Source organism: Prunus avium, chromosome 7 (genome assembly GCF_965620075.1).
Source record: "Prunus avium chromosome 7, drPruAviu1.hap1.1, whole genome shotgun sequence".
Taxonomy (NCBI): Eukaryota; Viridiplantae; Streptophyta; class Magnoliopsida; order Rosales; family Rosaceae; genus Prunus; species Prunus avium.
In genome coordinates, this window is record NC_142290.1 from 30,849,888 (window position 1) to 30,877,324 (window position 27,437).

A 27,437-nucleotide genomic window follows, 5' to 3' on the forward strand; every position below is an offset into this window, starting at 1 on the left:
GTAAGCAATCAACAGCAACATGACGTGTCATCGACACGGTTCAGTATCATTGGACCTTGTTAGACTGAAAAATGGTCGGCCTAGCCAACCTCAAACTCCATCAACTCATTTACGGAGAACGTGGAACAAATATCATCTCGCGTGGCGATAAATTGGCATGCAAGTAACAGTGTAACACCACCCACCGCTCGTGACATGTCTCGGGTAAAGTGCCGGTGCCACACGCGCACATACGGAGCGTAACCCGCCATCACGTGCCTTATTTTTAGTTGATGCGGTCCCCTCACGTGCTTATCTTAGCGGATGCTTCAAGAAAACTTCCTTTGTCAATTCTCGCTATCTTTCCCCACTTGCTAATTTTAATCAGTTCCACCTAATCACCTTCGTTTCTTAAAAAAAAGTGCTCTTTATCCGCCTCCAAGAATAAGGAGTTCATGTTTTTTGAGATGAGAAAATTGACTCCTAGTGTTTCTCTGTAATTAAATACTGCTTTTTTTGAAGTTTATTTTAAACTTTTAATTAATGTTAACTAATTTTTTTTAATTTTTTTATAATAGTGATGGACCAATTATATTAAGTTTTAAAAAATTCTAGTATTTATGACTCGCTAAACTAGAGAGTATGATTGGAGTTCAAATTTTATAGACAGTTCCTAAAATAATTTTTTTGTGTTTTTAACTAAAAAATAAATACCATTGTAAAATATTTAACAATAAAATGACTATTATATAGGGAGTTATTTACCCTAACATCCTCTGAGGTTTTCGAATTTTTCATAAAACTTCTTGAGGTTTTAGAAATTACACGAATACTCCCTAAAGTTTTAAATTATTTTAACAAAACTCCTCTTCATTGATTTTTATCCAAAGAATGATGATTTTATACCAAAAAAAAATTACAAATGACAAAGTTGGCCTTCAAGATTAGATTGCATATACTTCATTGTGGTTAATTTTGTCATTTGCTTAAGTTTTTTTTCAATAAAATCATCAATTTTTGGATAAACAATCAACAAAATGGAGTTTTGTGAAAACAAACTAAAACCTCAAGGGATATTCGTGTAATTGTTGAGACCTAAGAGAATTTTGTTAAAAACACAAAAAATCTCATGGAGTATTAGTGTAAATAAATCTTATATATGGACCACATCACTAGGCACCTTGTAGTTATTTAAGTAAGAAAATATATAAAAGTTTGAATTTTTTTTAATAATGAAAAGAGAAAAAATATTTTAATACTTTTTAAATAAAAAGTGAACTTTACATAGAAATGCTTTGAACTTGGAAAAGAAAATGGTGACTCCTCCTGAGGAAAGGAGTGATGTCAGGTGCACCATGTCATCAATCTTGGTAGATAATAATAATTTGATTAGTAAATAAATGGACGGCCAAGATGGGCTTGAATCTTTCTGAAGTGCTTGCACATTCAAAAATACCAAAAGAGCATTGTGAGGAATATCATACTATAACTATTGAGTTGCACAGAAATTGCATTGATATTGTAGTGCGCATATGGTAGGTATCGGAATCTTATTGCCATAGATGATTAATCTTATTCTAATTATTTTTTCCCCTTGGTAGGTAGAGTAATTTTATTAAGCCAACCCAACTCAAGATAACGCATCATCTACAAGGGCGGAACCAAGAATTTATCAACGAGTGGACTATCTAAATTTATTAGCTTAAAAATCTAATAATGATTTTCTTTTATACTTACAATTTTTATTGTCTTTCTAGAGATAAAAGTATAACCGTCAACCGTAACTAAATCTCCCCTCTAACTAAATCTCACATAAGTGAATAGCCGTCAACCGTAAATAATATGAATTTGCTTGCAAATATGTTGGAATGGTAGGAGATGAGAAGAGAGTTAGTTTAGCTATCATTACCAACACAACACACTAAATCCTGAAAAGATGGTTTTCTTACCCCACAATCCATTGAATTAAGCTTTGATGAACTATATCTTATCTATATATATATATATCTATATATATATCCACGTGAACATGGTTGAAAAGACTCCCTAACTTATACTCCCATGGAGATAGAGGTCTCTTCTAATACTCCAAAAACAGGCCTGTGTGTCGCAGATAGAGGCAACAAAGGGGACGGTGGCCAAATATCCCACGTTACATGCCTCAAACTGGACTATCTTGCATCGTACGTGGTCAATACAACCATCATTAGAATAATGTTTTCTTACAATAATTAACTAGCGCAGGAGATAAAGACTTAAAAGTCTTTAATCACGTGAAAGAGACTAGTAGTTTTTCCCTTGGCCTTGGTTTTTGGTTTTACGGTAAAGTCATTGTTGGTGTTGTTGATATCTAATTGGCACGTGTCCTCCTTAGGGGAGGAGATGGAGACAACCCAACCAGTGGTTCTGTGGGAGGTTGCTTTCTTCTGAGCAGTGAGCACTCACTTTTGGCTCAGTGATTCATAGGCTGCGTCATGATATTTTCCTATGTTGGCTAAGCATATCTAGGATCTTGAACTTCAGATATCTCCCCCACCCAATGTGTTTATGGCTAATTGGATCACAATCAAGTGATATGATTGCATCAGTGACTAGTTTCCATAACCCAGCGGCCGTTAAACGTAGTTGAAACTGTGAAAAATTATAGGTGATTTTCAGTTGTTAATGCATGAGTCGTTTATGGTTAATTTACAGTTGATTCACGAGTTCTCTATGCTAGCGTGGACGATTGCTCCAAACAATAAAAATCATTAAAGAGTTGCAATACGAATCAAACACTCGCGTGTGTGTCTCTCAACCATTGATGTATGAGTTGTTCACAATCACTCACTCAATAGTTGATGCATGAGTCACCTGTGTATGCGTTGATAATTTATACAAGTTGTAATATAGAATTAGTAGTGGGGCTTTGTTGTTGTGGTATGAACACACTTCACTTTCGGCAATTTAAGTGGGGTATTGCTTAAATTTGGAAAATTGAGGAAGTTATGTTTTATTCGAATATTAGGGTTTTATATTGATGATGGGGAAGATCCTGGTTGAAAAAATTGTCCAGTAGCCGGTTGCGTTGTCGGGCGGCATGTGTGGGTCCTGACCTAACCATATAGGTCATAGATAATGACTTGACAAGTTTGTATGCTCGGTGGCTAGCTTTAGCCTTTGGCAATCTAGTTTAGCCATCCAATTTTATTAATAGTATGAGGAAGCAGTTTCTATCAAAGTAAAGAGACCATAGGCGGATCTAGGATTTGGAAGTGGAGTAGGCAGAAAGTTGCATAGATACTGATACGGAAATTTTTTAAAAGCTAGGATATGTATATAGCACTGATACGATGTGTGCTCTAGTGTACAAGAAATTAGGCTTGGGTGAACAAAAAAATTGGGTGTCCAAATAATTTTACATAGTTCAAAATAATTATAAAGTTCAACACCACTCATATTTAATTACCTGACTCCCTACCACTTTTATCCTTCTCTCCTCTCTCTCTACCTATTTTTATTTTCTGACAATTTTGGAGTAGGCAGCTGCCTACCCAAAACATGGCTAGATCCAACCAGTGGTAAAGACATTAAATAAATTAAATAAAAAAAGGCATTCTAGATCACATATTTATTATAAATAAATCCATGTCCATTTTTGTTAGAGATCATATTTGATTGAAACTGCTATATAAGGAAGCATTTCTGCATACAAGTGATTTTGCTAGAACAGTTGGAAAACGCAATATTGAAGTTCTTATTAAAAATTCAAGTGCTATCTGACAAAGTATTTGGAAGTGTTTCCTGAAAACATTGTTATGACTCATAAGCACTTGTAAGTTTTTATGTCAAACCTTTTCAAAAAAGTTTTTCGTTATCAAAAGCTTTTAGCTCTTTTAAAAGCCATTCCAAATTTTTCCTAGTGTGTTTCTCAATGTAACACAAATTAAGCACAAACATATCATTTGTGTATAATTAGTGGTGTGGGAAAATAATGAAAAGCAAGTCGAGAAAGTTGAGTCAAATTGTGGATGTGAAGAGGTTAAGGCCTGACGTAATCAAAAGGGTAGAAAACTAGAAATAGGAGAACCTTAGAGATAGTGGGTGGAGGAGGATTCCTTAACAAGAAGATGCAATGAGATGCTGTAGGAGAGAAGAGAATAAAAGATTGGCGCTGCTGAGCCTGAGAGTATATGGCTTTTTATAATTGACATAATACTCTCCTTCCTTTTTTCTTTTTCTTTTTTTATAAAGAGAGAGGTTCATATTAGCTTGAAAAGCTATGCTTTACTTCCTTACTGTTACTACCTTATTGGACTTATTGGCTATAAATAATTATGAATCCGTTTGTTTCTTTTTTCCTTTTGTAGCCAGGGTAGTGCGTTCGCTCCCTTGAACCTAAGTTCGAGTTTCCCTCCCTATAGATTAAATCAACTTAGTCTAAACCGGCCAACTTGAGCTCAACTTGAGGTTGTTAATTATTTGGGATCAGAAACCGAACTTAATCGAATCAAGTTAAAAGATGCCCAACCGAAACCTGACATGTGATTTTTTAATTCAGATTAACATGCATGCTCAACATATTAGCACAAATAATTTAACATTTGTTTTTTGGTACAAACGAGAGCCATGTGGGAGATAATATAACTGTTTATGCATTTCCTTGCTGAACACATCCTATAAGGTCCATATCATGAACAGCACTTTGCCGTGGTTAAGTTTCTTTGCACATTGCTATAACATGTATCTTTCATATGACGCATCATTACCTGCTAATTCTCCACACATGGCTTTCTTCTTCCCTCTATTTCTTCTGGTCAAAGCTCTTCAATAAGTAAATGACATTCTTTTCCCTTCCCACAAGTAACCAAGTCAAGATTGACCTACTGAATAAAATAAACCCTCCCCACATTCAAAATTCACCATCAATACTGGGCCATAAATCTTTGGTTTTCCTTGTCAGGCAAGCAAGTAAGAAAGAATCACACCAAACCCAAGCAAAACCCTCAAGAATTTTTAACAGCTGTGGTTTGGGGCACACCCAGTGAACACCTAGGCTTCAACTGAACCATCCATGGATGCCATTGGCCAATGCTTGACTGTCCCTTAAACTACTTCACAGCAAAGTCATCTCCATTTTCTAACACACTCAGCTGCCCAGCTGCCCACCTACCCACCTACCCACTTAAATAAAAATATATTCCCAATTTCTCAATATTTTTTTATTTAATTTTATTTAATTTTTACAACAATGAAGCATGACCCATGAACCCCAACGGTGTTCCATGTCTGCTGGATCAAATCAAGAAGCTTATATAAGTTATTGTAATTAATCATTGTAAATGTCCATGTCGTTTTCAATCGGACGGTGGTCCTGATTCCTGCTGATCTGTCGTGCACCGGCTCTAAGGATCTCTGTAGATTCGTTGCTATAGATTCCTCAAGTCAATGGAGGGGAAAACAGGCACTTAAATTCGATGAAAAGTCCGCAAAATTTTTTATGTGATTAAAATGGGGGCAGAGCAGATAATATATGTTACTGAGTTTAATTAATTAGAATGCCCAAAGGTCGTGAATTTTCCTGTGTCTTTCAGCGACTATTCATATACTATTTTTAAGGTTGGAGAAGATTTTGGAGTTTATAATATTACATCGCTATCTCCAGTTTTCATTTGTTAATGCCATTTTGTCCAATATTTCTAAGTCGTACCAATAAAATACTGCATGAGCCCCAAAGCCCAAATAGGAGCCCAAGGCCCAAAATCCTAAATACAGTCGAGTCATTCCATAGTGAGCATTCTATAGTGAGCGCTTTATATATGGCCCTTAGGTAAGACTATCTCTTAACCGTTAGGTCATACTAACCAATTTAATTCATCGACTAACTATTTTGATCAAACGGTTAAGAGATAGGGCCTTTCATTAGGGTCATATATAAGGCCCTAACTATAGAATTCTTGAAATATGGTCCACGATTGAGAGATATGGCCTTTTTTTGGGCTATATAAGCATCCAAGAACAAAAAGGATTGAAAACAAATTCAGACAATTTATGAGTACTTCACCATTTCTCATTGTATAATCAAACTGAGGACAACAATTGCCAATGTATTTTTGACGGAAGTAAAGGTTCAAACAAGAAAGCTTCCACCTAGATTTTTAAGGACGTGGTTGAAACCAACTACATATTTTACAGCATCATATCTGTGTCACCCCAGCTGACGAAGGAAAATGTTTTTTGAATAAAAAGAAAATAGAGAGAGAGAGAGTGCGAGAGAGCCTTAAGCTTATGCATGTGTAAGGTTCATGCCTACAACGCCAGAAAAGTCGAGGGTCATTCTTGCTTCAAACCTACAGCTCCAACAAATTCGGGAACAGAGTCTGGTTGCGCAGGTTCAGCCTTTTCATTTACCTGAAATAAACGGAAATGAAAATTTAGCAACACTCAAAGCAGCCTTGAAAATATTAAAGCAATCATAGCAGCCAATGATGCAAGAAAAATATCAGCAGCAGCAGTACAGGGTCAATAATGGATGGTGTGCCTGTAATGAGGCCAGCTCCGCTGAACATAGTACACGTAATGATTGTACCAGCCAGCAATGAGCGGTTTCGGAGCAACAATTACATTTCAAAATGTTTAGTTTTCTTTTCTGTAAATTCCATAACTAAGAAGGAATCAAGCACAAAGAATAACCAGAAAAGAATAATGCATTCACAGATTAATAATGCAAGCAATCAAATCAAAATTAGTTAGATAATATGAGCTCTCATTAGGTTACATATATTCTAACACAGCTGGAAACAAGTAACTCCCTCTCAAAACGAAGAAGGCAAATGAATGTCTATAAATCAACATGCAACTGATTGAGATTTCAACAACTATATTCATTTCAGTGGTAAATGAGCAACTTCAAATTTCTTTTTCTGTTTAGCTGAGGGAGGGAATTTCTTTTCTTGAAATGTTAATTTTACCCATTATCCATCCCTCCCTTCACTCCCACTAACTCGCATTAAATTATAGCTCTTTTCTTTCAACTCGATAAAGATCTCACCATTACCTCAAATCCCCAAAAAACACATAGAAAACAAATACGAACTAAGATCTTAGTTCCTGAAGAGCTAGATACCATTTTCCTGCACAACTCATATACCAACCATCGATATATATATACTTAGTCTGACTAGAAGGGACAATAGGCAAAGTCAATTAATTATTGAATTCCTTGTCACAGAGAAACATAACCCAGCAGGTATAAATCCGATGTAATTAACACCCTAAATAATCTCAAAATTAAGCAAACTTCATTGTCACCAGTTCTCCACTACTTTTCCTGGTGCAACATTTATCCATAAAAAGATTAAGTTATTCATCACATATGGAGCTACCATTATCACGGTCCTTGTATTTATATGAGATGGCATTATGTGCTGAGTGATTGACTTACACAAACCAAGAAAAGGGTCAAAACAATGGATGAATAGGACCAAACCCAGTTTCAATCCACCTGAACTAATATAGTGGACTGCAACCAACGCAGCAGTTATGTTTGATATGGCATTTTATTTCTGTTTGTTTTTTCAAGTATAGGATGAAAGGCTGCTACAAGTGGATATCTCAAAATGTAAAAAATCACCATTAAACCATTCTACACAACAAAACAATAACATAAATTGCATATAACTAGAGTTCTAGAAATCCTGCATCCCATTCAGTACCACATCAATCCATTGAAGAAAACCCAACAAACATCCCAATTGAACAGATTATAACTGTGGGACAATCAAAGCAGATAAAAAGAATATAAACAGTTATACTTTTTCAACAACAAAAAAAAAAAAAGAGAATTGAAAATTCGTCTCACTTTGCTGTCCTGTTTAGCTACAGGCTTGTAAGGACATGCCGGAGGAGCTATTTCTGGCTTTCTGTACTCCCACCCGAGAAGCCTATAAATTTTTCCCTGAAAACGAACACAAAATTCAACTTCTGATTAAAAATCACCATAATTTGGACAATTCGATAGTGACCCAAATCAATTTCAATCCTGTTCGGTGACCTAAATTTCTCGGCAACCAAACAGGGCCTGATGAAATTACCACGATGTAGTAGAAGAGAAGGGGCAAAAAATTGACTATTGGGACGAGGAAAAGTGGTAAGAGACACGCCACGCAAACCTAATGAAAGAGGAAAACAGAATTAGAAGTGAAAAGTAATGGAATTTGGATGAGCATTTGAGAGAAATTTTACCATCTTCAAACGCGATTTTGATAGAACGGGTTCTTCTTCTTCTTGTGATTGATGTTCGTCGTTGTTTACAGAGTTGAAGGGGATTTCCAGCCAGCTATCGTTTAGTAATTTAGTAAATGAAATTTAAAAATTATTTTTTATTTGTTTTCTAAAATAAAAAAAGAAAATTTGGCCCATGCAGGTCTCGAACCTGCGACCTTCGCGTTATTAGCACGACGCTCTAACCAGCTGAGCTAATAGGCCTTGTTGTTTATTTTGGAGCGAATTTACTTATTTATACATCTAAGCCCAAAATAATTTCCTTCATTCCATCACTTTCACAGCACAAGTGAAGATTCACCCTCAAAATTTAGTAACCCTATTATACGTTCATTGAAATCTACTTAATCCACACAATGTTCAACCGATTGATTGCTCTCACTGGTTTAACTATGATGGCAAAGAGACATTGACATTCCATGTTTAACCATACGTATATTTTCCCTCGTTTTTGAGCCTGGCCTGGATAGCAGTGAATGCAATTTAAATTGAGAGATTTCATACAAGAAATTCATGTGGAAACAGGGAAACTAAGCAGGAGATAGGCCACACCCCTTTACTTGAACCGGATGCAACAGATGTCCATGCATCAATTTCAGAAAATCCCAACCACCATATGATCCATGAGGAGGACAAGAAGTGCATATAAGCTCAAGAATGAGTGTGTCTAACTCCAACCAACATCTCCAGCCATAGTCAAATCTAGTTAAGGTTAGGGCCATCTTTCTCTGTTACCATTTCCCGCCCGCCTTTCGACAAACTACATCTTAACAATTAAGCTTGCAATTAAGTGGTCAAATATGCTGTCCATTAATGGGTTTCCTTGTTCATCTTCAAAAACATTATGTAATAAAAGGGAGACTGAACAGAGCTGAAGCAGCAATGACAGCCGCATATCTTAATATATTAAGTCAATACAGTTGTCTATGTATGCTTTTTATAAGCAGATTGCCTGTAGCAATGGGGCAATGGGCAAACAACATGCTTCCTCCCCGACAGGTATGTCCTTTGATCAAGCATTACGCACTCCCAGTCTCACCCTTACAGGGGACGCTGGTGCAGTGACAAACAGGCCTGCCAGAAGATTCCCAGCCACTGAAGCCACGCTCCAAAATCAAAATGTCTTTGATTCCAGTGTCTTCCTTCACCTCCTCAAGATAATTGGCAAACTTTCGTGCACAAGATGGGCCACGGACCTACAAAACAATCACAACACTTGCAGCATTACATATATCTTTCTTCTTTTTTTGGTCGAAATTACATATATCTTTCAAGAACACCTTCAAGCATGATAGAGTGAGCATGAGAGAGAAATCAGTATCAAGAAAGCCCTTAACTCATTTCCTTAACCCAATAACAGAAAAGGGAAGTAGAAGCAGTCAAGACCTTCAATAAACTAAGTCTAAAGGGCAGACTTTAATTGTATGAAAGCAGTTCAGTCTTCTGAGGCTCTGTGGTATAAAAGGGAATCACACTGGCTTTTCTTAAATTCAAGAAACAGTCCTGATTCAGTAATTTATGAGATATATAGAATTAGAAAAATCTCAAACTTGGAAAAGACTAAATCTTTCTACTAGAACAATTAGCTGACTCCTCATCCAAGTACATACAGAGTTACAGGTACAAAATATATCAAACAAGGTTTCCACTTTCAAGAGCATAGCAAGTTGATCAGCAAGTTTCATATAGGACTTGCACTTTGCTGGTTTGAAGCGAAAATAGAATTGACCCAACAAATCCTTTTTCAAGATGCTTGGCTTCACTTTCAAAACAAGCCAAGAAATGCATGTTAAAAAGCATATTAGAGCTTGCTTTATGCCTTTAACACTCTGATCATGCAATTAAGAAATCAAAACTCCACAACATATATCAAATCAGTCTGTTTCTGGACAACCCAAGTGTACAATCTTCAGCATAAAATCAAAAGAAAAAAAAATTACAGAAACTTCAATTGGGTTATGCAATAATCTCACAGATGAAAAGTACAGATGAGATGAGATCAAAGAACCTGGCTAAGAACGCAGTGGAAAACGAGGGTGTCTTTGCCTTTGACATCTTGAACGAGATTGGAGATCTTGTCATAGAAATTGCCACTGGCGTAGTGCAAAGACCCTGCTATGTGCCCATCGTAACTCCTTTCGTCATCCCTTCAACAAATAAAACCAGAAAAAGAAAACCCATTAGCAATTTCAGCATACGACTTTCAAATAAACTCCATGGAAGAAGCACAGAGAGAGAACCAGAGAGAGCAAGTGAAAGACTTGTAAACCTGACATCTATGATGGCGATGTTTGGGCGGCGTTTGAGAGAGAGAAGCTGAGAGCCTGTTATGTAGGAGATACTCCGAGCCATGGATAAGCTAATTCTCTCTAAAGACGAATCTCTCTGCCCCCCTCTTCTTTCTTCCTTAATCTTGTAGATTACAAGATTTGAGTTAAAATTTCCGAGCTTTTGCACAGTGATTACCACGCTGAGTGACTTTGCCCTAACACCTGCTACCAAATTATTTATTGAATTACTAATTTACTCTAATATAAAATGACCAAAAAGGATATATTAAATTGTGAAACAAAGGAAAGTGAAAAACTCTAGTTCTTATTGCCCATCATGGTTTGATTTCGACATATGCTTTGGAGACTTTGGTGAAGTTACAAATGTTTAAATACCTTGTCAATGTGTGAATGGACCACATGAAAACGGTGTGAAGGTGGCATCCCCACCAATGTTCTTGGAAGATGACAATTCCCCAAATGGAATTGCTATTTTAGAATACCGTCTTATGGGAATGCAAAAGATCTTGCTATACCTCAAGATTTCAAGGTCTTGCAATTTCACATGATGCTCAAAATCTTCCTCTTCCAATGGCGAAGTGAGTATAGAACCTTTAGGTAAAGCCCATCATGCACCTCATATGTATTTCTCTTACTCATCAACTGGAAACGGGGACATTAGAAATGAAAATCAAGATCAGCAACTACAAGAAAGCTTTGGTTCGACTGATAATTGGGTTGGTAACTAGGATGGGAATCAGTTGGGTTGTAATCATGAGGTTTTGTCTTCTGTTGGATATAAGCACCATCTTTCACAGCTGATTTCTATTGTGGGTTCCTCTGAAGACTTCCATCCTCGTTATTCTGGTTATCTAATGTCAAGTAGTATTGCTAGAAGTTCGAAACCTTCCAACTCTTGGACAGATCTCGGTGGGGATCATGATAGTCACTTATATAGTCTAACTTATGGCTGTTGGTGCTACGACTATGAGCTAAATGCAGCAATTCCTCCCATGGTGGCACCTCCAGTGCATTCACAGTTTCAAAGCAAGAAGCCATGGGATGTAATTCGACAAATTTGGTGGTGTGATGTATTAGGGTGTATCAGGGGTGTATTAGGGGTATTTTGGTAGTTAAATAGGGTGTACTTAGTTAATTCTACATTTTAATTTAAATATTATGGTATACTTAGGCCTAGTTTGGGATTGCTGTCACTTTTAAAAAAAGTTGCTTCTGCTGTGCTTTGAAAATAATTAGCTGTAAAGTAAAGCAGCTTCATGTTTGGTAAACAATATTTTTAAAGTGCTGTTAGTACAAAAAGCAGTGTAAAAGCGTTTGGTAAATTTTAATATAAAATTGTTGTAACTGTGAATAATGACTAAAATAGACATGATGTTAAAAGTGTTATGTATTAATCATGTGGTGGTAGTTGTAGTGATGGAGTGGAGGTGGTGGTGGTGATGAAGGTGGAGTTGGTGGTGGTGGGGATGGCGGTTGTGGAGGTGGTGGTGGTGGTGGCAGTGGCAGCATGGTGGTAGTTGTAGTGATGGAGTGGAGGTGGTGGTGGTAATGAAGGTGGAGTTGGTGGTGGATGGGATGGTGGTTGTGGAGGTGGTGGAGGAGGAGGAGGAGGTGGTGGTGGCGGAGGATGAGGAGGAGGATGTGGTGGTGGTGGTGATGTTGGTTGTGGAGGTGGTGGTTGTGGAGGTGGAGGTGGAGGTGGAGGTGGAGGTGGAGGTGAAGGAGGAGGTGGTGGTGGAGGTTGTGGAGGTAGTGAATGTGGTGGTGCAAGTGGTGGAGTTGGATGTGAAAGTGGGGGTGGTGTCATTTTTTAAAATGAATGATGGTATTTTGGGAATTAAAAAAATTCATTAAATGTTCATATCTGCTTCTTTTGAAAGCAGCTTTGAAAAGCAACCCAGAGTCTGCTTTTAAAAGCTGCTGTCAAAAGGCCATTGCTTTTAAAATAATTGGGATATTTTCTTTTTACCAAACACCTTAAACTGCTTAACTTTAAAGTGAAGCAGGTTTTTGGCCAAAAAAAGCAATCCCAAACGGGGCCTTAGATCATAGGGTGTACTCAGTTAATTTTTGGGTTCGTTTAGTAACACTCTTTGGCAATTGATGGGAATCAATTTAATGGGTATCAATTGAGTGTGTGCTGACTTAAGTTTTTATATTCTTGTCACTTTTGCTCCTTTTTGTTAAAAAATAAAAAAGGTATCGATTTGACAATTGATGTGTATCGACTTGACAATTAATGTGTATCAACTTCTTGGCAATTGAACTTTAACATATTTTAATATTTAATAAACCTTTCTACCCCCAATACCGAGAAAAACTTCCCTGGCACGGGGATGCCAGGTCAGCCATCCACGTCAGTATCCCCGGCCAATTAACTCATGACAGCTGTCAAACACTTTTTACACTTCTAATTTTTTTTTTTCACGCCTACTCCATCGTTCTTGTTCCCCTCTGCAACTCAAAGACCTCTTCTTCTCTCTCATCTCTCCCTCTCTCTCTTCTAACCGAGTTTCCCTTTCATCTCAACCTCTCTTCCCTACAACTAAAATTACCTCTCTCTCTCTCTCTCTCACTCAAAATGTTTTTTTTTTTCACGCCTGCGCTCCATCCGTATTCCCTTTTGAACTTAAACCCCCTGCTTTTCTCTCATATGATCATATCTCTCTTTTCTTTATCTTTCCCAACTCTCTTTATCAGTATCACTCCCTATCTTTTTTTCTTGGTCGAATCTCTCCTTTGATTTCCAATACAAATTAAAAAATATATCAATTTTTATCAAGAATAATGCAAACCACCGATATATACAACCATAACCAAATTTTCGAGAAAGATATCACTTACCCATATATCACAGAAGAAATTCAAAGAATAATTTAACCAATTATCAGAAACCCATAATGCAATTCTAAGAATGAAGTGAAAGAAATTTTTTAACCCTCTTCAAAGAAAACAGTATTACACATGTAGCGAAATAAATATTTGAGGTGTGGCTCCAATATTGACGACGCGAAAAGAGAAAGAGAGAGCGTCAGTGAGATGAGAGAGAGAAATGGGATTTGAGTTCCAGGGGAATAGAGAAAGAGATGAAAAGAAAACGGATTTGAGTTCCAGGGGAAGAGAGGAAGAGATGAAAGGGAGACTCGCTAAGAACAGAGAGAAAGAAGGGGATTTGAGTTTCAGGGGAAGATAGGGAGAGATGAAAGGGAGGATCGGTTAGAAGAGAGAGAAAGAAAGGGAGAGATGAGAGAGAAAAGAGGGCTTTGAGTTGCAGAGGGGAACAGGGACGATGGTGCAGGCGTGAAAGAAAAATTTAGAAGTCTCAAAAGTATTTGACAGCTGTCAAGAGTTAATTGGCAGGGGATACTGACGTGGATGGCTGACGCTGGCATCCCCGTGCCAGGGAAGTTTTTCTCCCCAATACCAGGTTTCCCGGTTTTCCATACCAAGAGTGTAGATTAGTCCAAATCCCACTAATCTCAATCTAAGGGCCCATATCCTTTGGTGTACCCATTCACCAAAGGACTCAATTTCTTCCATATGTAAATTTCACATCACTCATGGTCTGAGTGGCTGGTCAATATCACTACCCTTGTGACACAATAGATCTCTATGATTGTCAAGTTACTGGCCCTATTCCAAAAATGGAATGGGGAAATCTTTACAGCTTGCAGAGTTTAGATATATCAAGCAATTCTGTGAGTGGGGAGATAAAGCAACTTCTTGATTCTTTGTCTAAGTGCGGTAATAGCAGCTTACATGGATTTAAGCGTGAAGGGAAGACAATACAAATATAGTGATCAATTAAATATGCTTAAACATGAACGGATTTGAGAGGAAATCACTTCACATGTTATTTTCCAATAGATGAGAAATGGAGATTCATTTCCCATTTTATTTCATTTCACATGTTTAGTTTGTGTAGGAATGTAAAACAAAATTTGTTTAATTTTTCAATTATACCCATATGAAATCAAATTAAAAAAAGAATGCATTTAATGCTATATTGTAATTCTAAATTTTTAATGGGGACAATATGATCATGAAAAATGTGCATTTAATGTTGGCTTATTTTCCAAAACTTTCCCAAAAGGAGGAAAACAAAACCCAATGGGGGAGAAGGGCTTCACTTTCCTCTCTATTTTCCCATATGCAAGGCAACGATTTCCCATGCTTGGACTTACCAAACATGGGAAAACAATTGATTTCTCATCCCCAAGCTTCCTTTCCTATGAACCAAACGAGGCCTATAGATGCTTCGAGCAATAATTTATGGGGAGAAATTCCGAAAGAGATAACAAATCTATCAAACTTGTTTGCCTTAAACCTGTCCCGGAACCAACTGATAGGAAGAATACCAGAGAGTATTGGAAGCTTGCAACGATTGGAATCTCTTGACCTATCAAGTAACCATCTTTCAGGTCCAATTCCTTTAAGCATGACCTCTATGACTTTGCTCAGCCAACCAATCCCACACCTTCCATGACCCGACCATATTTAAAGGAAACTCATAACTCTGCGGGCCTCCATTGCCAATCGAGTTTTAAACTTCCAATGACGGGGATGCACAAGTTAAACAAGACGGATTTGAAGATGACTATGGTTTTGACAAGATATGGTTCAATGTAAGCATGGGACTGGGATTCGTTATTGGATTTTGGGCTGTTTTTGGCAGTTTGGTGATAAAAAGGTCTTGGAGAAATGCCTATTTCCGGTTTCTTAACAAGATGAAAGAAAGGCTCATTCTCGTAATCACACTTGTTAACGGGTGTTTTAGCACGGGTAAAGGATATCCGGACAATCACACACATTACACAGATTTATAGTGGTTCACCCATGAATAGGGCTACGTCCACTGTAGAGCTTGGTATTTATTATAGATGAGTATTACAATATACATGGAGAGGCTTGAGAGCCGAAATACAGGAGGAAGAGAGGGAGAGCTTGGGCATCTCTGAATATGCTCATGGAGAGGAGGAATTCGAGAGTCCTTGCTGGAGAGGGGTCTCTTCCTTTATATAGGCAGGAGAGGAGGGCCACTTGCCGTTGTTTAATGGGCAAGTGGCAAAGGCATAGGTCAGCCTCAATGGAGAATGAGCTGGGCACGTGGGGAAGGCATGGGTCATCCTCAGTGGAGTATGGGCTGAGCACGTGGGGAAGGCATGGGCTGTCAGGAGACGGGGTAGTGGCCTGGTGAAATGTCAGGAGGCACGTGGTGATCTGTTATCAAAGGTGTGCGTGGTGGTCTGCACATGGCTGAGGCAGTAGGAGTTGGCTAGCACATATTGCTCGGGTATGACATATTGTTCGGGTATGACATTTCGGCTAGGCCATCTTGGTTTAGGCAATATTGAAACGGGTAGGACATTTCGGGTAAGCCATATTGGCTAGGCAATATTGAAATGGGTAAGACATTTCTGGTAGGCCATATTGGCTAGGCAATATCTGGTAAGCCATTCTTGGTGGGCTATTTCTGGTAGGACAGTTCTGGTAGGACATTTCTAGTACCAACCAGATATATATAACAACAAGCCCCCAAGTTCTTAGTTGAGAACGAGTTCTTGACTGGGAACTTTCAAGTAATCATGTAAGCCATATTGGCTAGGAAATATCTGGTAAGCCACTCCTGGTGGGCTATTTCTGGTAGGACAGTTCTGGTAGGACATTTCTAGTACCAACCAGATATGTATAACAACAAGCCCCCAAGTTCTTAGTTGAGAACTAGTTCTTGACTGGGAACTTTCAAGTCAATCTTTGTTTGGCTGAGTCGATGAGTCTGTTGTGAGTAATGAGCCTTAGCTGCAAATGGTTGGAGTTTAGGCAAGCTGTACACCTTTCGATGGCGAGTTCGTATAGGCCTTATGGCGAGGTAAATCATGGAGGATCAAGCCTTGGTAGGTCTTGGTGGCGAGGCGAGCCGTAATGGAGTTCACACATACAATTTTGCATTTATGACATAATGGAGATGTATGTAATGATGACGTGATGAGGATGTATGTGATGATGACGTGATGAGGATGTATGTGATGATGATATGATGTATGTGATGATCATGTGAAAATGATATATGTTACGTGACACGCTACATACTAATTTACGGATGATATACCCTTTTTCGTCTCACTTTAACCATGGCGGGACCTCGTCGTCTCTCTTTAAACCATGGTGGGACAAGTTGGCGGTGGTGGTGAGGCGAGCTGACATACAAGATGTCTCCCCAGCCCCCAAGTTCCTAGTAGAGAACTAGTTCGACTGGGACCTTTATGTAAGTTCCTTGTTGGCGGAGGCAATCAACCGGTATTTTGGAGAGGGGAAGCTTTTGTTCCTTGGAGAATTAACCTCGCAAGGTGATCCATATGCGACGTGGAGATTGAGCATACGAGGTGCTCGGGTCGGCTACGACATGGAGATTGACTATGAGGTGCTCGAGTTGGCTACGACGTGGAGATTTGAGCATGCATGGTGCTCGGGTAGACCATGCAACGTTGAGATTTGACATGCAACGTAGAGATTTGCCGTGGAAGCTACTCGGGTAGGTCATGCGACGTGTGTTCGACCCACCATGCGACTTGGAGATTGAGCATGCAACGTGCTCAGGTCGGCTACGTCGTGGAGATTGAGCATGCGAGGCTCTCGGGTCGGCTACGCCGTGGAGACTTGAGCATTCAAGGCTCTCGGGTCGGCTACGCCATGGAGACTTGAGCATGCAAGGCGCTCGGGTCGGCTACGCCGTGTAGACTTGAGCATGCAAGGCTCTCGGGTCGGCTACGCCGTGAAGACTTAAGCATGCAAGGTGCGCCGGCTACGCCGTGGAGACTTGAGCATGCAAGGCGCTCGGGTCGGCTACGCCGTGTAGACTTGAGCATGCAAGGCTCTCAGGTCGGCTACGCCGTGGAGACTTGAGCATGCAAGGCTCTCGGGTCGGCTACGCCGTGGAGACTTGAGCATGCAAGGTGCGTCGGCTACGCCGTGGAGACTTGAGCATGCAAGGCTCTCGGGTCGGCTACGCCATGTAGACTTGAGCATGCAAGGCTCTCGGGTCGGCTACGCCGTGGAGACTTGAGCATGCAAGGTGCGCCGGCTACGCCGTGGAGAATTGAGCATGCAAGGCGCTCGGGTCGGCTACGCCGTGGAGACTTGAGCATGCAAGGCTCTCGGGTCGGCTACGCCGTGGAGACTTGAGCATGCAAGGCTCTCGGGTCGGCTACGCCGTGGAGACTTGAGCATGCAAGGTGCGTCGGCTACGCCGTGGAGACTTGAGCATGCAAGGCTCTCGGGTCGGCTACGCCATGTAGACTTGAGCATGCAAGGCTCTCGGGTCGGCTACGCCGTGGAGACTATGCAAGGCTCTCGGGTCGGCTACGCCGTGGAGACTTGAGCATGCAAGGTGCGCCGGCTACGCCGTGGAGAATTGAGCATGCAAGGCGCTCGGGTCGGCTACGACGTGGAGATTGATTATGCGAGGTGCTCGAGTCGGCTACGACGTGGAGATTTGAGCATGCAAGGTGCTCGGGTAGACCATGCAACGTTGAGATTTGACATGCAACGTAGAGATTTGTCATGCAAATTGCTCGAGTAAGCCATGCAACGTAGAGATTTGCCATGGAAGCTACTCGGGTAGGTCTTGCGACGTGTGTTCGACCCATCATGCGACTTGGAGATTGAGCATGCAACGTGCTTGGGTCGGCTACGATGTGGAGATTTGAGCATGCAAGGTGCTCGGCTAGGCATGTGATGTACGGTCAAGCATGCGAGTTGGTCAGCTGGGTCGTCCTTGCAAGTAACACACCGTGTATGCAAGGTGGTCGGGTTGGTCATTTTCTCCAAGGTGGTCATCTGGCTCATCCTTGGGAGTAACACACCACACATGCAAGGTAAGCAGGTCGGTCATGCATGCAAGGTGGTCAGCTGGGTCGTCCTTGCAAGTAACACACCACGTATGCAAGGTAAGTAGGTCGGCCATGCATGCAAGGTGGTCAGACATGCAAGGTGGTAAGGTGGTGCCTTTCTATCCACATATGCGTAATACCGAGCCGATTTGCGAGCACATTGGAGTTGTGGTACCGAGCTGGTTTGGGCACACTGGAGGTGTGGTGTTGAGCTAATCACATAATAATATTGTGTAAGTGGGTCGGTCATTTTCGAACATGTAAAAATATATATTTTGTGCCTTCACGTGGTAGGCCTTAAAAAGGGTCTCCTGATGGCAACGACCACAAGGCCTCTTAATACTAGTGTTTGCATAACAGGGAGGAAGATAGTACATAATATTTTAATGTAAAATATCATGGCAGTAGGAAAAGATTTATTCTCTCTTTAGTGGGCAAGCATGATTGGAGCAGGAAATTGAGTAGGAGGGCACATGGGTATCCTGGTCCGACATAGGGGATGGGAATATTTATAAAAAGACATCAAATGCTCTTGGAGATATGACCCACATTATAATATGGTTCATGAAATGGGTGCCGTGGAGATGCTATATGTGACCAATTTAATAATAATTAATCATTAAAGCAAGAGATTTCTTATCTGTTTATGCACTTCAACAGAGAGCGACGCCTGGGAGGAGGAATTGCGTAATGGCACGGGGTGGCAAGGATGGAGTCGACGCAACTGGAGCTCCGACAACCCCTGATTTCTGATAGGTCCATAAGGACCAGGTCGGCACATCTAGACGGCTCGGTCCGCACCTGGTCGACCTAGACGATACCGGGTCGGCTTGTACACAGTTCGGTCCTTAGTAGCCAAGAATTTTAGTGGGATGCTTTGGGACCGAGTCGAGCTGTTTCTCCATTTCTTGTCTCGCTTGCTACCCTTGATTTTCGTAGGTTGAGAGGCCTAGGTGTCTTGAGCAGATTTCGCAGCTGAGCAGCAACCTGCTCTGCTCGTCACAGTCGGCCAGAAGTAGCTGGACCATGAATATGGTCTTCGGTGGAGATGGATTTCGAGGTGGAGAAGGATGAGAACGACATAAACCTTTCGTGTCGATTCCCACAGACGGCGCCAACTGTTAACGGGTGTTTTAGCACGGGTAAAGGATATCCGGACAATCACACACATTACACAGATTTATAGTGGTTCACCCATGAATAGGGCTACGTCCACTGTAGAGCTTGGTATTTATTATAGATGAGTATTACAATATACATGGAGAGGCTTGAGAGCCGAAATACAGGAGGAAGAGAGGGAGAGCTTGGGCATCTCTGAATATGCTCATGGAGAGGAGGAATTCGAGAGTCCTTGCTGGAGAGGGGTCTCTTCCTTTATATAGGCAGGAGAGGAGGGCCACTTGCCGTTGTTTAATGGGCAAGTGGCAAAGGCATAGGTCAGCCTCAATGGAGAATGAGCTGGGCACGTGGGGAAGGCATGGGTCATCCTCAGTGGAGTATGGGCTGAGCACGTGGGGAAGGCATGGGCTGTCAGGAGACGGGGTAGTGGCCTGGTGAAATGTCAGGAGGCACGTGGTGATCTGTTATCAAAGGTGTGCGTGGTGGTCTGCACATGGCTGAGGCAGTAGGAGTTGGCTAGCACATATTGCTCGGGTATGACATATTGTTCGGGTATGACATTTCGGCTAGGCCATCTTGGTTTAGGAAATATTGAAACGGGTAGGACATTTCGGGTAAGCCATATTGGCTAGGCAATATTGAAATGGGTAAGACATTTCAGGTAGGCCATATTGGCTAGGCAATATCTGGTAAGCCATTCTTGGTGGGCTATTTCTGGTAGGACAGTTCTGGTAGGACATTTCTAGTACCAACCAGATATATATAACAACAACACTGAATATGGCTCGTCTAAATAGAAGGATTGAACTGGGAAGACAACACTAATCAGTTGCTGGTTATAAAGGAGAAGTATCACCCAGTTTGTACCTCATTCTGTCTGTTATGATTGGTATCAACTTGAATTAATGTTCAAAGACTCGAAGATGGTTTATTTTTAATCTGTACTTGTATCTTTTTTGTTAATTTTCATTGACAGTGAAGCTTCTTTGATCTCTGTTTTCAATTTTCTTTTCTTTTTTCTAAATAGTAAAATTTCACTGAATCTTAGCAAACAATAAACAGTGCTTCATAGGTTTAAGAATGTGTCTTCTTGAAGCACAAGACTGAGGAGGAAAACCCAGTAAAATTTAACTCTCTAAATTAAGGAGATTGATGATGAGTATGAACATTCAAGTAGTATCAAATTGAAATGTGTGTAGAGATTTTTCTTTTCGTGTTTTTGATAAATTATTTTTGCATACGTGTCAAATTGTGATGTGTTCGAATCCGTCCATGAAAGGAGGATAGAGATAGTTAATGGGTATAATCACATTGGTTATTTATTTAATTTGGGTGTTATATGGTTAAAACGATAAAGAGAATTCGGATCCCATGACAACAAACAAAATGTGAGCTCAAATCAAATACAATTATGAAGATCCCAACAACAACAAAATACAGTTATGAAGAGTTTTATTTTACCGATTAAAACTAATTAGATGAATCTAATTAGCAAGGCGCCGATAGAGTTTTTTTGAATACGTATACCGACGCTAAGGCGCGGATCCATCGGTCACAGTAGGCTCTAAACTAGCTCATGGCAAACCCTAATCCTTCGTACATCGAAATCAGCGAAGACGAGGAACTTCAACAGGATCAAGACGCAGAGATGCAAAACAATGGCGATCGAGACGACGAAAATCACTATGATGAAGACGAAGAAGTAGAAGAATTCGAAGAAGAAGAAGAGGAAGACGAAGAAGAAGAAGAAGAAGACGAAGAGGAAGACTTGATTGATGCGGATTATGCTGTGTACCTTTCAGAAATATTACCCTCTAGTTTTGGTCACCTCGCTGGCGGGATTGCTGGTGAAACAGAAGCGAGAAATGGGCCAGAGGAAGGTAGAGAGAAGCGGAGAAGAATAGGAGGAGCGGGAACGTCGTCGTTGGGTGGAATTGGAAGCGCAGAAGGCTCCCAAGGCAATGAATGGAATCGGAGTGTAATCGATGGCCTATTTTGCCCTATCTGCTTGGACGCTTGGACCAATGACGGCGATCATCGCATCTGGTTCGAATTGAACCCTCAATTCCTTGTGATCTCGTCAAAATTTCCAATTATTTATGATTTAATTTTGGTTTAACGATTTCAGCTGTCTTCCCTGCGGCCACATATACGGCATGTCTTGCATAACAAAATGGCTACAGCGTAGAAATTCGAGAAAGGTAGTGGCTTATCTAGCAATCCCATGATTTTCAAACCATTTGAAAAAATTTTATTTTTTTATTTTGACATTCATGGTTGTACATTTCCCTTCTTCCCAGTGTCCTCAATGCAACCAGAAATGCAAGTTGAAGGATGTTAGGAAACTTTTCGTATCACAGGTTCTTTCTGTTGATGAAGAATCACAGAAGGTATTATTAGACCTCATGAGCGTCAATTAAAATTTTGGTTCAGTTAATTTATTTGGAATGATGGGTTCTTCTTGTTTGTAGAGGATTCGGGTACTTGAGGATAAGTGTGCTTCTCTTGAGGAGAAGGTAAGGATATTTTGTGACTGAAGTGATTTGGATGTCTTATAATTTGTTTTGTTCCCTTCACATTTTGTATAGTACAGTTTACTTAAGTGGTTCGTCTTGCTGATTTAGTTAATTATAGATATAGAAGCAGGGTACATGCATGTCAGATATCATATATCATATATGTACACAAACGTATGCACATGATGAATGTATATGTTACATTATTCATTGGTTAGCTTTTTCAGCAAGTATACGGTCTTTCATGTATGTATAGGTTGCTGATCTTTCTAAGAAAGAAGCTGAATGGCTAAAGCGAGAGGGTGAACTGCATCAAAAAGTTCAACAGTGTACAGAGGTATGTTTAATTTGCTACATTTTGATTGTATGTAACCTTCGTATGCACGTCGAAAGGTAACATTCTTCTGATTGTGTTTAACTGTATTTATTGAATCTGTCATTTACACTGTATTTGATTTATTTTGTTTCTGGTCATATATATCCCTCTGGCCTCATGCTTTTGCAAAAAATATCAGCAGTCATGTTTTCTCTCAGCCCCTGAAAATATTCTTCGTTTCACATTACATTTTAATGTCTCTATAGTTTTAGGTGATCCACCTCTTTGCTCACTTTTATCATGGGAAGTAGTTATTGCCCTTTGGGTGTCTTAGTACTCGTATAGTTTCTGAGGTCAGTGTTGTTTTCCTCTCAGCCATCGATGGACTCTGCTAAGATTATGCAGTCAATCACAGCTCAGTGCAATGACATACTGAAGTGTTTGGATGAGCATTTTACTGGATTAGCGCACCGAATTGATGGAATGGGAGCGAATTTGGAGCACAGAATTGATGGTATTGAAGCAACTTTGGAGCGATTGGAGCACCAAAGTCCAGAGGATGATGATCCTCACACTTGAGTTGATTTTGTTCTCTGGATATTTAGCTTAGGGCTTCTTATCGCTTGTAGTGACTGTAGACTCTATGGTAGTTTGTCATTTTGGATCTTGGGTTTGTATTTTGAGAGATATTGCTACTCTTCTGATGAATTTGGTACTCCTTGATCTTGTGAATTAGGCTCATGCTTATGTTGGTTTATCCTTGTGGATGTTTTGAATGACAACTTCGTTGTTCTGTTAATCTGTTGCTTATGGATGGTTTCTAGTCACTTTCTTATTGGCTCAGTTTATCCTTAGCCATTTGCTTATGACCTTCACGGTATGCACGTTTCCTTATCGGGTTGCTACAGCTACACTTTTGAGTTTTGTTATATCACATATTATATACATCTGTAAATTAATTTCTAATTGAAATACGTTTAAGTTTATTTTATATTTAAAGGATGAGATGCTCACCAACAAGAATGACTATCGTGCAGGATTGGGGAAGGAGCATATCATGACGTCGGCATTAGGTCTTAATTCCGGGCAACAGATTCTTGAGTTGGGATCTAGGTGGGTTTGTGACCTCGAGGCGCCTTCTTCTCAGGCATCAGCATCCATCATGTGGCAATTGGAGGAGGAGTTGACGGCAGAGGCTGAGCGCATGTTGGAGCCTTTTCAGCTGTCTTGGAATCAGGCTATGCAACAGATGCATATTTTTATCCCTGCATTCACCACACCTCCTGGCCCATTTGTACTAACACTAGCGACACAGCCCGCCTTGTAACACCACCAGTCACACAGCTTGCCCGTTTCTACCTCCACCAGTGGTGCAGCCCGATCAACATGCTGGCAAGGATGAGGGACATACCTCTTTGGGTTAATTCATTTGTCTTTTCATTTATCGTATGAGCGCCCCTTTTTGTGTTACTGTGGCATTAATTTGAATAAAACTTATTAAGACTTAGATTACAATATAAATAAAATAAAATATTCATTAAAAACAAACTAAGCTCTAAGGCCCCGTTTGGTTCACAGAATGGATTTGAGGGGAAATCAATTCCCATGTCATTTCCCAAGGAATGGGAATGAAAGATTCCTCCTTTCCCACGTTTGGTAATGTTGGGAAAGTAACCGGGAGATTTCACTTTGTTTCCTTTCCCATGTTTGTTTTGAGTAGGAATGGAAAACAAAGTCTGTATAATTTTTCAATTATACCCATATTAAATCAAATAAAAAAAGAATGCATTTAATGATACGTTGTAATTATAAATTGTTCATAGGGACAAAATAGTCATGAAAATTGTGCATTGAATGTTGGCTCATTTTCCCAAACTTTCCCATGAGGAGGGAAAACAAAACCCAAGTTAAGAGGAGGGTTTCACTTTCCTCCCTACTTTCTCATGTGCTAGGAAACCATTTCCTTTCTTAGACTTACCAAACATGGGAAAGCAATTGAATTCCCATTCCCAAGCCTCCTTTCCCATGAACCAAACGGGATGTAACAGTCGTGAAAGAAGCTTGTTCACCGGCAGAGCACCTGGCTGGACACAATTGCTCTGGAAATATTTCACCGAGGAATCCATTTCGTCAAAATCTATCTTGACGAGCTTTGCCGGACAAACATGCCAATTCAGTTTACTAATTAGAAAATGTAGGCAGACATTTCAATGTCTCCCAGTTGTTAATTAACCTTAAAAAGTTCTACATTACCAATTACATGCATTTTAACAAGAGATATTTAGTCATATTCCCATTCTTAGCACTAATAATATAGTCAAATTTTACACCATTTAATTTCTATAAACAAACCAAAAAAAAAAAAAACACAAAAATGACAGTTGGTAATATTGAATTTAATATTGATTATTAAATTACTTTGATACCCTATTAAGAGCATCCACAATGGGCTCCCTAAATTACATTCTTAGACAAATTTTAGGGAGGAATTGTAAAAATACAACTTCAACCATGCTCCCTATCCACCTCCTAAAATAAGGAGACCTCTAGGAGCTCCTAAATCTGAGGAGAGAGAAAGGACTCTTAGTGGCTCCTTATAATTTAATACTGCTTTATTTAATGAGTATTTCAAACCTTTATTTAATGCTAACTATTTTTTATTTTATTTTATAATAGAGATGGACCAATCAAAAAAGAGTTATAGCATTTATGACTCCCCAAATTAGAGAGCATGATTGAAGTTTAAATTTTATAGAGAGCTCCTAAAATAACTTTTATATGTTTTTAGCTAAAATTTAATTAAAAAATAGAAAGCATGATTGTGGATGCTCTAAGTGTTTTGGATTTGTTTTAAAAAATCAATGATAGTTTTGTAATTTAAAAAAAGTTAAATTTTTTTTATTATATTATAAATGGGCTTTAAATATGTTTCCAAAGTCCATTATATTTTATAATTTGGGCTTTCTCTTAGCCTCCAAAACTATTATTGGTTTCACATTACATTTTAATGCCTTTATAGTAATTAGTTTTACATCTTTTTTGCGTGCATTTATCCTGTGAAGCAGTTATGCCTTATATTGACAACTGAAGTGCAAATGTTTATAAATTCTAGGCTTTTTATCACAAATGGTCCTTCACGTTTACGAAATTATCACGAATGGTCCTTGAGGTTTTTTTGTGACACTAATAGTGCTTCACGTTTGGACTTTTTATCACAAATGGTCCCTGCCGTCAGAAATTCTGTTAAGTGTATAATGTGGAAAATAAGTGGAGCCCACATGTCCAATCACATTGTGACATGTGGATTAAATAAATAAAAAAAATATTTTTTAATAATAAAAATCCCTGGCCTGCAACCCACGTTTTTTTTTTTTTTTCTGGTCCAAAACCTCAACACTCCCCTCCCTTTCTAATCTCAATTCTTAAGTCTCTCTTCCACTCACAGGGCTGATAAACTGTAAAATTTCAATGGTAGGTGAACTCTCAGCTAATTGAGAATGGGGACAAAAGCCACAAAAACAAAACCAATTTCAAGAGTGAATCATTACCCATCAAACTGAACCAAAAAAAATACAGACATAAGAAATATGAGGAGAGAACTATTTGGGGGAAGGGATACTTTTTTTTAAATTTATACGAAAAGAAGAAATTACAAACAAAAGCCCCAAAAACAGGGATGGCCAACACAATCAAAACGCAGGAGCAACAGTTTGACAGATAGTATTTTGTATTTTACTTTTAAGCTTGGGGTTTTTGTTTTTGGGCTACAAAATGCTTTGGGTTTTACAACCCAAATTTGTATTCCATAAAAAAAGAGAAGAGTGGCAGAGGTATTGCTGAGGAGGGAGAAGAGCTTGGTCTGGACGGAGGAGAGAGAGAATTTAAAGGGGGAGGAGGTTGAAAGTTCAGACGAGAACAAAGGGAACAAAAACAATCAAGGATGAGGATTGTGCGACAGGGAGAGGGGAAGAGGGGAGGGAAAGGAAATAAAAAATTATTGACAGCTGGCAGCATTTTATTGGCTAGAGATTGTGATTGGACATGTGGGCTCCACTTATCTTCCACCTCATACACTTAACAGAGTTTCTGACGGCAGGGATCATTTGTGATAAAAAGTCCAAACGTGAAGGACTATTAGTGTCACAAAAAAACCTCAAGGACCATTCGTGATAATTTCATAAACGTGAAGTACCATTTTTGATAAAAAGCCTAAATTCTATAGTGAATTATATTGGGGCAGGAGGTATGGTGAATGCAGGGAGATTTGCATCCATGACTTGTACAAATATCTCCAAATGTGTAAAGAGTTTGAAAAGAATATCCCTGCAGCATTTTTGAATGACTGTTAGGGAAAAATGTTTGTGTACTTTAATATGATTGGAATGTTTTCTGTAGAAAAATAAAATGTTCTATATATATATATTATTTTAGGAAGATTTGCTCATGGGGCTGTCAAAGGAAGATTTGCATCTGGTAACACAATCTTAGACGAAAAATCTGATGGTTAGTTTATTTATGTTCGTATTTTAGTATCTTTAAACTTTATATTAGTAACACAATCTCAGATCTTGATCATTACAAATTTACAGTCAAGTATTATAAATTGATAATTGTATTAAATGCCAAGTATATATGTGTGTATGTATATAATTAGAAAGTATGTATTGTATGTGATCAGTGCTCTACATGGAGATGGAGGAAGGGGCTGCCAAGTACAAGCGGACCAAAACGCAGGTATGTTTCCAATTCCAATGTGGACATTATAAGATGCAATCTCAACACCAAGTAGAAGATTCTTAAGTCAAAATGAGGGTGCAAAATCAAATCTTCTACATCAATTGAAATTAAAACAGGCAACTAAGTAATATTATTACAAACATAGAAAATATGATTATTAAACTCATTTCATTCGCACGTTATTCCTCTCGCATGCTATTGACTTCTCAGCCATCGTCATTCTCTCAGTTTCATTAATATGAATATTGTCTGAGAAAACTCGGACTTGAATCCTGTGGCAAAAGGAGGTCGCGAAATCGGGACTGGGAGTTATCATGTCGCTCAAGTG

At 39.3% G+C, this 27,437-nt stretch overlaps 3 protein-coding genes and 1 non-coding gene across 5 annotated transcripts; 1 reads left to right on the forward strand and 3 right to left on the reverse strand.

The window, feature by feature from the left end:
* Window positions 1–5,997: 5,997 nt before the first annotated feature.
* On the reverse strand, window positions 5,998–8,359 carry LOC110759402 (uncharacterized). Its single transcript, XM_021961450.2, has 4 exons — window positions 8,203–8,359; window positions 8,052–8,129; window positions 7,820–7,915; window positions 5,998–6,369 (listed from the first exon to the last, which is right to left on the reverse strand). The coding sequence occupies exons 1-4, from the start codon at window positions 8,203–8,205 to the stop codon at window positions 6,292–6,294; spliced, it is 255 nt and encodes an 84-aa protein (XP_021817142.1). The 5' UTR covers window positions 8,206–8,359; the 3' UTR covers window positions 5,998–6,291.
* A 12-nt stretch (window positions 8,360–8,371) lies between these two features.
* On the reverse strand, window positions 8,372–8,445 carry TRNAI-AAU (transfer RNA isoleucine (anticodon AAU)). Its single transcript has one exon. It is a non-coding gene; the product is annotated as a tRNA-Ile (tRNA).
* A 582-nt stretch (window positions 8,446–9,027) lies between these two features.
* CDC25 (Rhodanese/Cell cycle control phosphatase superfamily protein) lies at window positions 9,028–10,669 on the reverse strand. Its single transcript, XM_021961449.2, has 3 exons — window positions 10,511–10,669; window positions 10,250–10,388; window positions 9,028–9,437 (listed from the first exon to the last, which is right to left on the reverse strand). The coding sequence occupies exons 1-3, from the start codon at window positions 10,591–10,593 to the stop codon at window positions 9,261–9,263; spliced, it is 399 nt and encodes a 132-aa protein (XP_021817141.1). The 5' UTR covers window positions 10,594–10,669; the 3' UTR covers window positions 9,028–9,260.
* Window positions 10,670–20,894: 10,225 nt separating this feature from the next.
* On the forward strand, window positions 20,895–23,816 carry LOC110759421 (uncharacterized). Of its 2 annotated transcripts, none has more exons than XM_088244802.1 (6): window positions 20,895–21,586; window positions 21,669–21,741; window positions 21,841–21,930; window positions 22,012–22,056; window positions 22,313–22,393; window positions 23,410–23,816. In XM_088244802.1, exons 1-6 carry the CDS (start codon window positions 21,117–21,119, stop codon window positions 23,431–23,433), a joined length of 783 nt encoding a protein of 260 aa, XP_088100928.1. In that variant the 5' UTR covers window positions 20,895–21,116; the 3' UTR covers window positions 23,434–23,816. The 2 variants fall into 2 exon arrangements, with proteins under 2 accessions (XP_088100928.1, XP_088100927.1); XM_088244801.1 differs by lacking the exon at window positions 23,410–23,816 and adding an exon at window positions 22,748–23,171 and having other exon boundaries at window positions 20,896–21,586.
* The last annotated feature ends 3,621 nt before the right edge of the window (window positions 23,817–27,437 follow it).